The sequence below is a fragment of the Poecilia reticulata genome, linkage group LG19 (genome assembly GCF_000633615.1).
Source record: "Poecilia reticulata strain Guanapo linkage group LG19, Guppy_female_1.0+MT, whole genome shotgun sequence".
Classification (NCBI taxonomy): Eukaryota; Metazoa; Chordata; class Actinopteri; order Cyprinodontiformes; family Poeciliidae; genus Poecilia; species Poecilia reticulata.
In genome coordinates, this window is record NC_024349.1 from 9,778,202 (window position 1) to 9,790,816 (window position 12,615).

At 36.6% G+C, this 12,615-nt stretch overlaps 1 protein-coding gene across 1 annotated transcript; it reads right to left on the bottom strand.

Annotated features, from left to right (window-relative positions):
• Nucleotides 1-3,365: 3,365 nt before the first annotated feature.
• Nucleotides 3,366-9,117, bottom strand: rgrb (retinal G protein coupled receptor b). The gene is made up of 7 exons (XM_008436872.2): nt 8,697-9,117; nt 6,963-7,119; nt 6,253-6,374; nt 5,198-5,351; nt 4,960-5,077; nt 4,260-4,373; nt 3,366-3,937 (listed from the first exon to the last, which is right to left on the bottom strand). The coding sequence occupies exons 1-7, from the start codon at nt 8,770-8,772 to the stop codon at nt 3,797-3,799; spliced, it is 882 nt and encodes a 293-aa protein (XP_008435094.1). The 5' UTR covers nt 8,773-9,117; the 3' UTR covers nt 3,366-3,796.
• Nucleotides 9,118-12,615: the final 3,498 nt, after the last annotated feature.

Below are 12,615 nucleotides of genomic sequence, written 5' to 3' on the forward strand. Positions count from 1 at the left end.
ACATGTCGTGTGTAATGTTGAAAGGATTTACGGTGACCTTTGTTTCTCCTCCAAGTAGCTTCCACAGGAGTAATCATGCTTGTTGCCGAGGTGATACCGAATGAAGACGTGTATGTGCTGCGAGTTTAAAATTTGATTCTATTTACAAAATGAAAATACAGTTTTTCTAACCCTTTCATGCGAGGATTATGAACTGCAGCATTCAACAAAATGATAGCGATTTTAGAGGTAAAATAAGCAATTAACCCCCTCATCCTAAAGTCAGATTAAAGTTCAAATGAAAATTTAAGATGGCGTTTGAAATATAACACAGCAAGGTGTTGTAGGATGTTACAAAAACCACAAGTTTCTCACTCCCATGAGTTGTAGCTTTAAAGGACCTGGCATCATTTGTTGATGTACCACAAACACCCCAAATGTTCCTTCTCACACACATTGAACCTGCAGACGAAAAGCAAAAACAACCTCTTATCACACATAATGATATCTCTAAGTTTCAGTGCATCAGTGGTATTATGTATGTAAAAAAAAAGAAAAGAAAAAAAAGTCTTGTCAGTGTGAGTGAATATTTCTTATATTTGAATGACCACATGTTGCAGATTTAGACATTTAACTGCGTACTTTAAATAATTCCTGAATAATTTACTCCACTTAATATATAAATATGATATCTGTATTTCTTAGAACAAGTATGTGCTGGAAGCTTTGACTGCACAAACTCTAGCCAGGAGAGTGTTTTTGCCTAAAATGAAAGTTTGGTTGCCTCCTTGAATTGTGTTGATTTTATACATTTGAAATAAAAAGGCAGAATCCATCTTTTCTTTTCTTTTTTTTTTTGCTGCGTGGTGTGGCATGTCCACATCTCATCTGATTACCGTAGTTGATGAGCCTCATGACGTCCCCATGCTGGATACTCCAAGCTGCCAGCAGCTGAGGTGTGTGTGCTGGTTTTTCTCCAACCCAATTAAGACTAAGTCTAATTAACTTACTACAGCGTGTTTGTTTTTTTAAATCATTATTTGCATCTTGCATTACTGTTTTAATCCAATTTTGTGTAAAGTTCCTGCAAAGTTTTGCTTTTCTTTACTTAAACATGTTCAACATCGTGGTTTTCAACATTTTCTTTTAAATAAAACTTGCGGTGTCCATTTGTGTCCAGCCCTCATGTATCAAGGTTTTGCTGTGTCCAGTGTTCCTGGATCTTGATCTATCTGGATCCATCTGCAAGGCCGATCGGATATGTCTGCCAGCTTTACATATCTGGACACATTATAATATCGTAACATTTTTCTCCCACTTTCTGAGACAATTACACACGTCTTTGTGTCAGGTCTGTTGAACGAAATCCAATTAAAGTGCAATTAAGTTTAAAGCTTTAAGGTGGCAAAATGTTAATGTGATCCCTAATGCTAATAAAGCAACATTCACTGACAGTCGTATTTTGGCGTGTATCAGTCTATATTCTTACTCTACTGAAATCTTGAAGCCCAATTTGAAGCAGAATGTGTTGGAAGCTTAACAAGGTTTAATCTGTTTGCAGCAAGTAGCTTTGCTTTTCTCCTGTGAGTGTCTGGCCACTTTTTCTATCCAAGGCGTTGACCAAATTAGATCACGACTCCACACACCCTCTTATTTCTGATCAGAGATTAGCCAATTGGACTGCTTTTACCAGGAATTGGGCGCTAATCCGTTGGATTCTTCAGTCTTCTGGGAAATCCTTCAACAACCCAGGTAAATGAGATGGAACCTGCAGTTTAAGGAAGAATCTTTTTCCTCCGAGTACGTGTTACATACCAACGAGTGGCTTGTTTGTGTTTCTCCGATGCAGAGACGTCTATGAGCAGTTTTCCTGAGTCAGCGTCTCGTTAGGGCATTCATTATCCAACAAGTTCAGTCTCTTTTCTTCAAAGAAAAAGCTTTGCTGAAGTTCCTTAACTCCAAAAAAAAAATCAGTCATGCTTACAAATGTTTAATAGGTTCAACCTGCCAGGTACAAATTTGGTAAATAGCAGTGCAGATAGAAATCCTACTTCTGCATTTGTTAATATAATAAAAAAAATGCATAAGGTGGCAAATGCATGATTTGTTGAAATGATGAGGAGCTGTCAAAGTCTACAGGAATTAGGCACTACCTTGCACTTCATAGTTGAAAACTCTGTCGTTTAGGGGATCCAAAAAACCTTAAATTGACCCGGAAGTTAGAATTCCAAGTGGAGTGTCTAAAAATAGACATTTAAGAGCCACTTTTAGACTCTTAAATGTCTAAAAATTGACCTGGGCATGACGTCACACTCAAATTAAACGTCTAAGCTCCTAGAAAATGAGTGGAATGCCACAATGCCACCCAAAGAGTGAGAATACCTCTTCTACATGTGCACTGTAGTATCACTTTCTTGACCTGAAGTTGCGTATCCCTGATTTAATGACTTAAATATCACCAGAAATATAAACATTTTTCACTTGCAGCAAGCACCAACTTTTGTGAACCTGGCAGCCATTTTTGGATTTATGGGTTTGAACTGTTGAGATTTTGACTTCATGTTGATTTTTGAGGCTTTAGATCTGAAACCAACCTCAAAACCCATTGATGCTGCTGGTTTATTAGTGCCGCCATGATAGGATCACCAATAAACTAATTGCATTTCCGACAGTTTGTATTTAACCAAGTCAGCCAAACACTCAGTCATACATAACATGTGTTTGTGAAAGTGTTGTCTTTAGTGTTTGAATGCATAAAATATATAAAAAAATACTGTTAACAGCCTGTTACTGTCTAAAGCGTAACTTCACATTTATGTCCTACATGGTGTTAGTCTATAACTTCAGATCCCAAATAAATACATCAAAGAGCTGCAACTTTAACTTAGAAGTAAAGGATGTTAGTTAACTGTTGACACTTTCCTTATGGTGAACTTTAAAGGCTGCATTAGTGCTGCTCATCAGACAACTTGTCCTCCAAAAGACTGAGCCACTGACTGAGAGGATTTTATCTGCCGACAGCCAGCCTAAAGGTCAGAACGCCGGGGTTAGTGTAACTAAGACTTGCCTCATTGCAGGTTATTTATGGAGTGAGTATATTTAACTGCTGACAGACAATGACATCAATGACCAATGAATGCCGTGGATGTAAAAAAAAAACAACAACAACTGTAACTCAAGTTAAATCCCTCAACCGTTTTCTTGGTATTCTAATCTTTAAAGAACTTAGTTTGATTTTGGTTTTAGTTGTTACAGGTCGTTACTCCCCCCATTATTTGCCTTTCCACTCAGCTTCTACTGAGTGGAAAGGCTCTATTTACACAGTTCAAAGTTTGTTTTAAAGAAAAAAAAAAAATCTTTCCCTTAATCTAGAGTAAAATAACCAGTACAACATGCACGTATTTATTCCTTCATGAATACACTCCAATAATCAGACTCTACGTGTAAAAAATGATTAGACTAAGCATGTGATAGTCTTAACACAGTAACTGCTTCCTCTCATTAAAGAGACGTTGCATAAGTAGGTTGAACAGCTTTAAAACAAAGCACACAAGCAGCAGCAGCAGCAGCAGCATTCATTTACTGAGTAGAACATCAATGAAAACATTTCAAGTGGTTTGGTGAAGAAAAAAGTTTAAGTTTCACAAATCCATCATGAGACGGGTACAAACAGAAAGACTGTCCAGAGACGTCACTACTGTAATTAAGGGAGATAAGAAGAGCAAGTGTGCAGCCATCACACATCTAGCATAAGGAGCCTATCATAAGAGCGAATTACAGATTTATATGACTTGAGAAACATGTTAATTGGTCTAATTTATTTGGACTTCTTAACGTCTGGCTCAACAATCTTCTGTCCAGTCAGGAAGTTCCAAACTCCTCCTCTGTAGAACTCATTTCCAAATGAGTAGAGAAGAGCGTTGAAGATGGGATTTGTTTTTGCAACAACTGGAAGCAACTGCAAAAAAAAAAAAAAAAAGTGACGACAATTTTGTGAGTATTTAGAGGGACAAAAAAGTCATTGCTGATACACAGGACTCTGAGTCTGGAAAATTGTGGAATTTTCTATGAATATTCTCAACATCCAGCAGGGAAAAAGTAAATGGAGTATGGAAAATATTTTGAGTCTCTAGACCTCTTTCCTTATTTTGTTATCTAAAAAAAAAATAGATAGCAAACAATAAAGTAAATTTAAAATAAAAATTTTAATCTGGAATTACGAAATTGAAACTGTAGGAGTCCTGGATACAGAAACAGCATATTTTGATAGAAGAGCTTACCATTCGCAGCTTTGGAGAGACGAGTTTCACGTTCTCAAAGCAGGCATAGATGCACATGAGGACATAAGGACCCCAACAGGACAGCAATACTCTCAAAGGCAAACTGGTGTTAAACTGAAAAATAAGTGGACAGTGTTACATGCTGCTTAATTCAGCGTGATGTGATTTAAGTAACGTTGAAAGCAGAGAAATAGCTCGTGAAACAGAAATTAAGCACAAAAAAATCTGCCAAGATTCTTTCATATAACGTCTTTTGTAAAAAAGAAAATTGCCATAACAGGTACTTCTATAAGGTTTTTTGGAGGCATGCCTAAGTAACTTTAGCAATCATTCTTTATGTCAGAGCCAAATAAGACAGTCTTCTGTTAAATGCATGATTGAAGTGAACACTCAACAGCTGTCAAGTTAAATGCAAACACATAAAAAGTTCAGCTTCCCTGTACATCACTGGATGAAATGTGATGAAAAACTCTTACAGTATTCAAGTTGAGATCATTTCACAAATCTCCTTCTATTCTCCTTTCAGATGCTAAATTTTGTGATTTACTTCTTTAATCAGCTGCTATAAACATACATCATATAATCATATTGGAAAACTTTGAATCTCTTTTTGCACATTTATTATGATTCTTCCTTCCACCTATATTTGTCTCTGCCAGAATTCAATGCTGCACCCGTAGGGACATTTCAGCACATTTACCCTGTGATGATGAATCTTCTTGAAGTGTTTGTAGATGGAATCATAACAAGAAGACATGGTGACAGCTGGGAAAGTCAGGTAGAGCACCGTCAAAGTAAGCATGTAGGTAATGTAGTCCCTGCCAGAATGGGAAAAAAAGGGTTTTATGGCTTAAAATAAGGGGAATTCATATAGAATAATTCATTCTGTCGACCGGAGCATTAGTCTCAGTGTATTCTGTAATTTTACATAACTCTACCTGTCTCCTCTAGTGTAGTCAAGCGTGCAGCACGTCCTCATTGGCTCAAAGTCATAGACGCCCCATCCCATGAGCGGAACGGCGGCCCAGAAGATGGACAGGATCCAGATGATGCCGCTCATCGTCAAAGTCGTGCTCCAGAAGAGCTTCTGTCCTGCAGAGGCAGTCAGATTGGATGCAAGCAAGATGCTTGATTATAGCACAAATGAAATGAAATTGTTTTATTTTTTTCTTACTGCAGTGAATATAAATTATTTCTCTAGTCAAGTTAAATGCAAGAACACAATTTTTCGCCATTTAGTTTTACTAATTAAAGAATTTATCTGTGGATTACACATAAATCTTTGATTGATGCCTTAACTAAGGGTGAAATCATCTAACAAAACACTCACTTCCAAGGTCTGTGCTTGAGACTTTCACCCCCCCCAGAGATTATCACTTTTAAGAACCCATTACAATTTTTGAAACATATATACAGTGTATATCTGACATCCTAATCTTTAGGTTTGTACTAAGGCCTGTACTATAAAGCAGGATTAGTGGCTTAGTGAGGTAACTCCAGCATCAATCTGGCACAAAACTGGTTCAGTAAGCAATGTACGTAAACTTTATTTATACGGCGCCCTTTTGGAGGTCAAGAACCACAATCCCTTTACAATCAATCACTGCAGCGACTCACGCTGGACACATTAAAATGCGAGTGGAGTTCTACAGAAGAATGATCATTATTATCCAGCAGGTACTGAAGCACAAACACACCTTAAATATCATGAATTCCTTCGGAGTCTCCTGCCTAGAAAATTGTGATCATTCTTCAGCAAGATGTTAAGGACTGGAATTGAATTTGTACCCAATCTTAAAGATGTGAACTACCGGGGTTAAACCTTTAGCAGAGACACCATTGATACCCTTTAATCTCAGGTTTACAAATCAGGAAATATATGGGTGCAAAAGCCAGGGTTTCAAGGAAAACTTCAGTCCCTATCAAATGGGGAAGGAAATCCAACTTGAAATCTCCTTCTTGTACTTTAATGGAATTTTTTTTCCCCACTTACTGGTGCAGTACTGGTGATATCTGTCCCACGCGATCGCAGCCATGAAACTGATAGAAGCCAGGACTGATATCATCCCCTGGAAAGCGTGATAATTACAACCTTCTTGACCAAAAGGCCAGTACCTACAAAGCATGAGGAAACATGAATCACAGTTCCTTTAACTGTATAGATTTGCTACGCAGAACAGAACAAGGATTTCTCAACAGATTAAAACATCGGTTCAAATCTCCCTCACTGGTGATCCACAAAACAAAGGCTGCATTACGTCATAAAACTTTGGGATTTATGTCGAAAGAATTAAATTGTATGAACTTAAAAGAAATAAAGATTTGACTGTAAGTGGGGGAACTCTTGCACTGTTGCAAGAAGATAAAGTAACTCCATGTTAAAGTTGGGCAATAAATAGGTGCTGCAGTAAAATTAAGATTATGAAACATTCTGAACAAAACTTGAGATTTTTTTTTATTTTATCCACCTTATTGAAGTGTTAAGGTTCGCTGTGCAGTTTCTAAAACCCTGCAGATTTGCTTGCAAAACCTTGAGTCCAAGCAAAGTGGATTGTAGACTGGATTATAAAAGACAGAAGCTGACTTGTTTTGAGTAGAATAAGCTCCTGCATTCAAATATTAGCAGATTCTGTAAAGAACCAAAGTACCCTTACTTTTGAAGAAAAGTCTTAACAATATAAGTTTTCCACAGTGGGTTGTCACCTGAGGTAGCTGGCATAAGCAGCCGTGAGACCGTTTACATTCAGACTGATGTCGGCCAAGGCCAGGTTGAACACCAGGAAGTTACTGGGAGTTCGCATCTCCTTCACTCGGAGGAAGGCCAGGATGCTGACGGCGTTGAGGAAGAATCCCAGCACCGCTGCGGGAGAAAGCAAGTCAGAGCGTTCCACACATCATCAGTCATCATCACAATCTTTCCAGAAGTTCTTTGAGAGGTTTAAGAAAAATAAAATCGTGCGATCGTGGTCAATTGCAAAGGATAGAAATAGTCTTTATACTGGAACTTGGAAATAAATATTTTCAGTTTCAATAAATATTTTCAGAGACAGGGCTTTTCTGCTCCATTTTCTTGGAACCTGAACCAGAAATGCTAAAGGAACCTAAAGGTTCTGTTGTCACTAGATGTTTTTACGACTGTTCTTGCTGGTTTTGAGAAGGAAAAATCTTTCTGTAAACATTTTAACTGCAGAATCTTTTAATTAATTAATATTTTTTTTGTTTGCTTTGCTCTTAATCTTCTATAGACCATGCTCTTGGCAGTCTTGGCCAGGATTTCTTGGAAAAGAGATTATTTTCGTATCACCCAATAATCAAACTAAGGATATGAAACCGATATGAATGTACATTTAAAACAGCTTAATTTATTAATCAATGCTACCATTGCTTGAATGGGTAGGGCATTATATTAAAATGTTCAATAATGCAATATGAAAGTGTTTAGGCATGCAGTTTTAACTTGGCAACCATTTCAACATTTGCCTCAAAGTGCCTTTTATTTTTCAGATTATTTTAAAATCCAAAACAAAGTTGATCGAAAACTGTACTATTGATTGATGAGTTTATGGCTAAAATAGCAAGAGTGCTTACTTTTAATGCATTCAGTGAACACGATAAATAAATAAAAATAGATTTTTTAATCTGCATGGGACATGTGAACAATTGATTAAGTATAAGGAAGAAAGCAGAAGCAAAATTTGGTAAGTCGACAAAACCGAAAAAAGGTTTAATAGATCAAAACAACAAGCATTAAAATACAACCTTATGTCATACATATAAAATATTTGCAGTTTTACTTGTTAGATTTGATGCCAATTGACTTGTAATCCGTTGTTACTGTGCAACAGGATTCATTTCAGCATTTAAAACACAGAAACATAAACATTGCATTCTTTTTCAGTTGTAGCAATACAATTTATAGTTTCAATTGTGAAACTATAAATTACAGCTTTTGATGGCAGCAGAGCCTTGCAGGGATGAACCAGCACATCAAATCAGCTGATAGTTTACATCAAGTACTTGAACACGTTTGAGGAGACAGGGCTTAAAAAATGTACAATCAAACTAGCTTTAACTTTGTTAATCTGCACAAAATGTTGATTCTTTAAAATGTAGTTTGGGATTTATAAGAAATGTGTTGTATTTGTGGAAAGAAAGAACATTCTCTGAAGCTTAAAAACTGTGGACAGGAGGGGTTTGTCCAAGGTAGAGCCTCTACAGCTGACGCGCATTCACAACTTAAACCTGTTTTACTATCTTCTTTTTAAAAAGGAAGTTTATTGTAAGGGGATCAACACATCAGACTTCCTGACCACACAAAACGGCACCTTTCAACCATTGTACTTGAAATGCTTAACTTTTGTGTGTGCGTGTGTGTGTGTTCAGGTGCCTGTCTCTTTAAATCTTGCACAAACATCCCATCCTGCGCTGCAAACTTACCCCCAACAAGAAGCGCAGAGCCGAATGTAAACATGTCAAAGTCCGAGAATCCCTCCGGTAGTGTATGAGCTCCCATGTTTGGAAAGTAAACTTAGCTGCAAACTCAGTTCTTTTCCTTCAGACAGCAACAATCAAACCACCGTTTCCTTCGAGATGTCGTCTTTTTTATAAAGGCTCTTTCACGTGAAAAAGCATAAAGACACTAATCTGGGTTAAACTCCCCCCCCCCCTCCTCCCCGTCCACTTTTGCAATCCTCGGAGGAATGTCCTAACGAGCAAACTTTGAGCAAACTCGCGATTTTACTGATCGCATAAAAAAGGAAAGAAAACAATCTTAGGGCCTTTTCTGAATAAATATTTGATCTGAATGCTGAGAAACGTCTAATGGGTGCAGCCCATGCTGGTGGACAGAAACTATAGCCTTTCCTGTCCCTGCTTCAACTTTGAGTGTGTGATAAGGAAACAATGGGAACATGGGAAATGTTGTCCTTAAGCAGCGATTTGGACTCAATCTCAGCGATTTGGACTCAATCTCAGTCTTTCCTCATAATTCAACTGGTTTATAATGGGAATCGTGAGCATTTTTAAATATTTTATTGGAAACAGCCGTACTCATTTACATTGCAAAACACAAAAGATGACAGAAAAATGGGTGGGATTTTTTTTTGTCTTTTCTCAGACTATACAGGTTATGCATCTTTTACTGTCTTTTTTTGAGAGGATCTAAAAACAACGCTCAGAAATAAACGCACTTTAAATGAAAATACTTTGTAATTATTATTTTTTCTTATTTTAGATAATGTTATATCTTATTTATTGTGGTGTTCCAAAGCTTCCTGTTCATCTTTTCAGCTCTAACATTTCATTTTTATGTTGAAAAATTGCTGTAAAGATCATATTTGTGCTCTTTTCTTAATTTGATTCACTCTTCAGAAATCAAAGCGGTTTCTCACGTTTGTCTTCTTGTAATCTCTAGTTTAGTTGGCAGCAGCTGTAGGTGTTAATTAGAACAGGAACTGCTTAAAAAGTGTCCCTGATCATAGGTAAAAAAAAAATAAAAGAAGCCAAAGAGTATCTAATGTAACAAGAACGTAGATACTGTGACATATTTATTTAATTGCAAGTTGTAATGTTGGCAATGTGTAGGAAAAGTGTAATATACCTTGTAAAAGTATTCATGAATGTGAAACGTTTCATATTTTTTATGTTGTATCAAGAACAAAGTTGTCCATTCTTTTGAATAGGAATAAAAACAAGATGGTTGTAAAATATTTCAAACTCAAAATCTGAAATGTGTGCATATAATTATACCAGTTTTACATGTTAGTGCTCATTTTTCACTATAATTACACCTGCAACTTTTTTGAGATCTGTCTCTGCAAACTTTAGAGAGAAGATACTTTGTTCATTCTTCTTAGCAAAACACTTAAATCGATTTATTGTGAAAATCAGTGTTTAAGTCTGGACACAGACATCCTGGATTTGGATCTGTACTTTGACTAGGCAGTTATGTTCTACATGGTTAAATCAAAGTCCAATAATAAATCAGTCTGGTCTTGCTAAAGCGTAACCCTATACTCAGTCTTAATTGCTTTGCAGCCTGCTACTGGTTTTCGTCCAGAACTTTGTAAGCAATACATTATCAACTTTTTGACTTGAATTTGCCTCAAATGCTATTTTGTGTTTGTCTATAATTTAAAAAATCTTAATAGTTGATGTTTGTGGCTACAATAGGATACAACTTTCAGGGTTGTGAAAAGCAGAACACTTCACATTTTGGCCTTTTACTAATATGGATCCTGTTTACTTCACATGCTGGATTTATTGTGAAGGGTCACTGAAAACATCAGGAACTCATTTATTTAAATGCTTATCTGTTGACCAAAATAGCCCCTAAAAAAAACCAGGACAGCAGAAAATTGTGACACTCACCCAAAGCAACCTCAACCTTTTAAAATGCAACATTTGGGCTGAGTCTGATGGCTCCACTAATCTGTGCCCAGATTACCACAAACTCATTAACCATGCAGCAACAATGTGTCCCAATGGGCTTATAAAATCCAATTTTTCTGAATCCTTCCATATTGTGTACAACTCTGGGTCCCAGACAGAGGAGAGCCACAAAATCGACGCTTGTCTGCATCTGCCGTTCCGACAACAAAAAAAGCTGAGATTTCACGTGGTGCATTTGATGCAGAAAGTTATCTCCTCTATCACAAAACAAGAGGCCCGATACCTAAAGCTGCAGTGTGAGGTCATGCTGGGACATAAAGCAACTCTGTGACAAATTTCACAACATGCAAGATTCAGTAATGCAATCTTTTAAGCTACCACAGCTGAGGGTGATGAAAGCGGAGCTGGTCTGAGCCAGCCTTACAGAGAATGATTGTAGTGGACTTCTGTAAAATGAGCCAAGTTAAAACCTTTCGATGAAAAGTTTAATAAAATCAGAGGGCAATGAATTTCTTAATGATTTTGATATTTGAAAGAATGCAGTCATCAGTGGAAATGTCCGAGAGTTGCAAAAAATAAAATAAAAGAAAAAATTCCACAAAGAAACATTTAGTTTAAATATCAAACTTTTCTTTAGTTTTAATTTAAATGTTTCTACAAAAATAGAAAATATTTGAGCTAAACGTATTGCCCTGCCTGACCCAAATACCTGCCAGTGGTGTATTTGCACTTTCGTCGCATTTGAACATTAGTCCCTTGGCAAATAGTTAATAGCAGCAAGATAATCTTTTAGCTTTGCAATGAAACAAAGGTTCAACTGTTGCAATAGAGGTAAATCGCTGAAATGAAAGTAGTTTAGTTTTACAGTGCATTGCAAAAGTATTCACGTTCCTTAAACGTCACTATTTACCACATGACAACCACAAACTCCAATCTGATTTAACGTGACAGATCAACACAAAGTAATGTATAACCGTGAAGAGGAGGCAATCTTTATACTTTTAATGTATGCAAATCTTGGAGAGCAAAAAACTTGGAGTCGATTTGTGTTCACCCCCTTTACTCTGATAATTGTAAATAAAATTCAATGCTTTCAGAAGTGACCTAATTACTACCCAGAGTCCACCTGCGTGTATTTTAACCTCAGTACATTTAAAACTGTTCTGTGAGGGCCTCAAAAATTTGTTAGACATCATAAGTGAACAACACATTGAAGAACTAGGATGGAATATAAATACCCAGCAAGCTTTTCAAATATTCATTTAAAACAATTTTAAAACGATGTGTTTGTTTTTTTGTTTTTTTTTAATTACCCAATAATGTGATGCTTTAAGTTGGTCCATTTCATAAGCAAGTTTTTGACCGTAAAATGGCAAAATGTTGTTCTAGAACAAAGGGAAGGAGAAAGTGGGAGAATGAAAATTACATGGAATTTGTCATTTTCTGACTGATGAGGTGCTACGATGGAGACAGGTGCAGAAATGGACGTTTGTCTTATGTAGGAGAGCCTCTGTATAAAGAAACAGAACAAAGACAAAATGATAAAGAGACGGAGAGATGACTGGATTAAAGGATTTAAAATCCCATCAGAGCCGCCGTGTCATTAAACTTCTGGACCTGCAAAAACCCCTCAGGGACTGAGGCTCATTCAGAAAGTGTGTCACAAGCAGACACACTTTACAGGCTGGATACAAAATACACATTTATTCCCGTCCAGCAAGGAAGAATACACACATTCATCATAAGCATGAATATGCTATTATGTGCTCTTGATGACTTATTTTAACTTATACATTTGAATTTATACATTTTAATTTAAGCATATGATGAATGTGAGCAATGCATAGTTTAAAACTCACTTTAAACTGACTCAGTTTGTATAAAGTACATTTTGCCTTCTTATGGGAACTTATAGTAGTCAAAAAGCATGGATAAATATTCAAGGATGCACTTCAACAACATGGTT

Coding starts and splice junctions, on each gene's coding strand:
- rgrb (XM_008436872.2), bottom strand. CDS start 8,772: ATGGGAGCTCATACACTACCGGAGGGATTCTCGGACTTTGACATGTTT. Junction 5,078..5,197: donor GACTACACTAGAGGAGACAG/GTAGAGTTATGT, acceptor CCATTCTGGCAG/GGACTACATTACCTACATGC. Junction 4,374..4,959: donor AGAAGATTCATCATCACAGG/GTAAATGTGCTG, acceptor CTTATTTTTCAG/TTTAACACCAGTTTGCCTTT.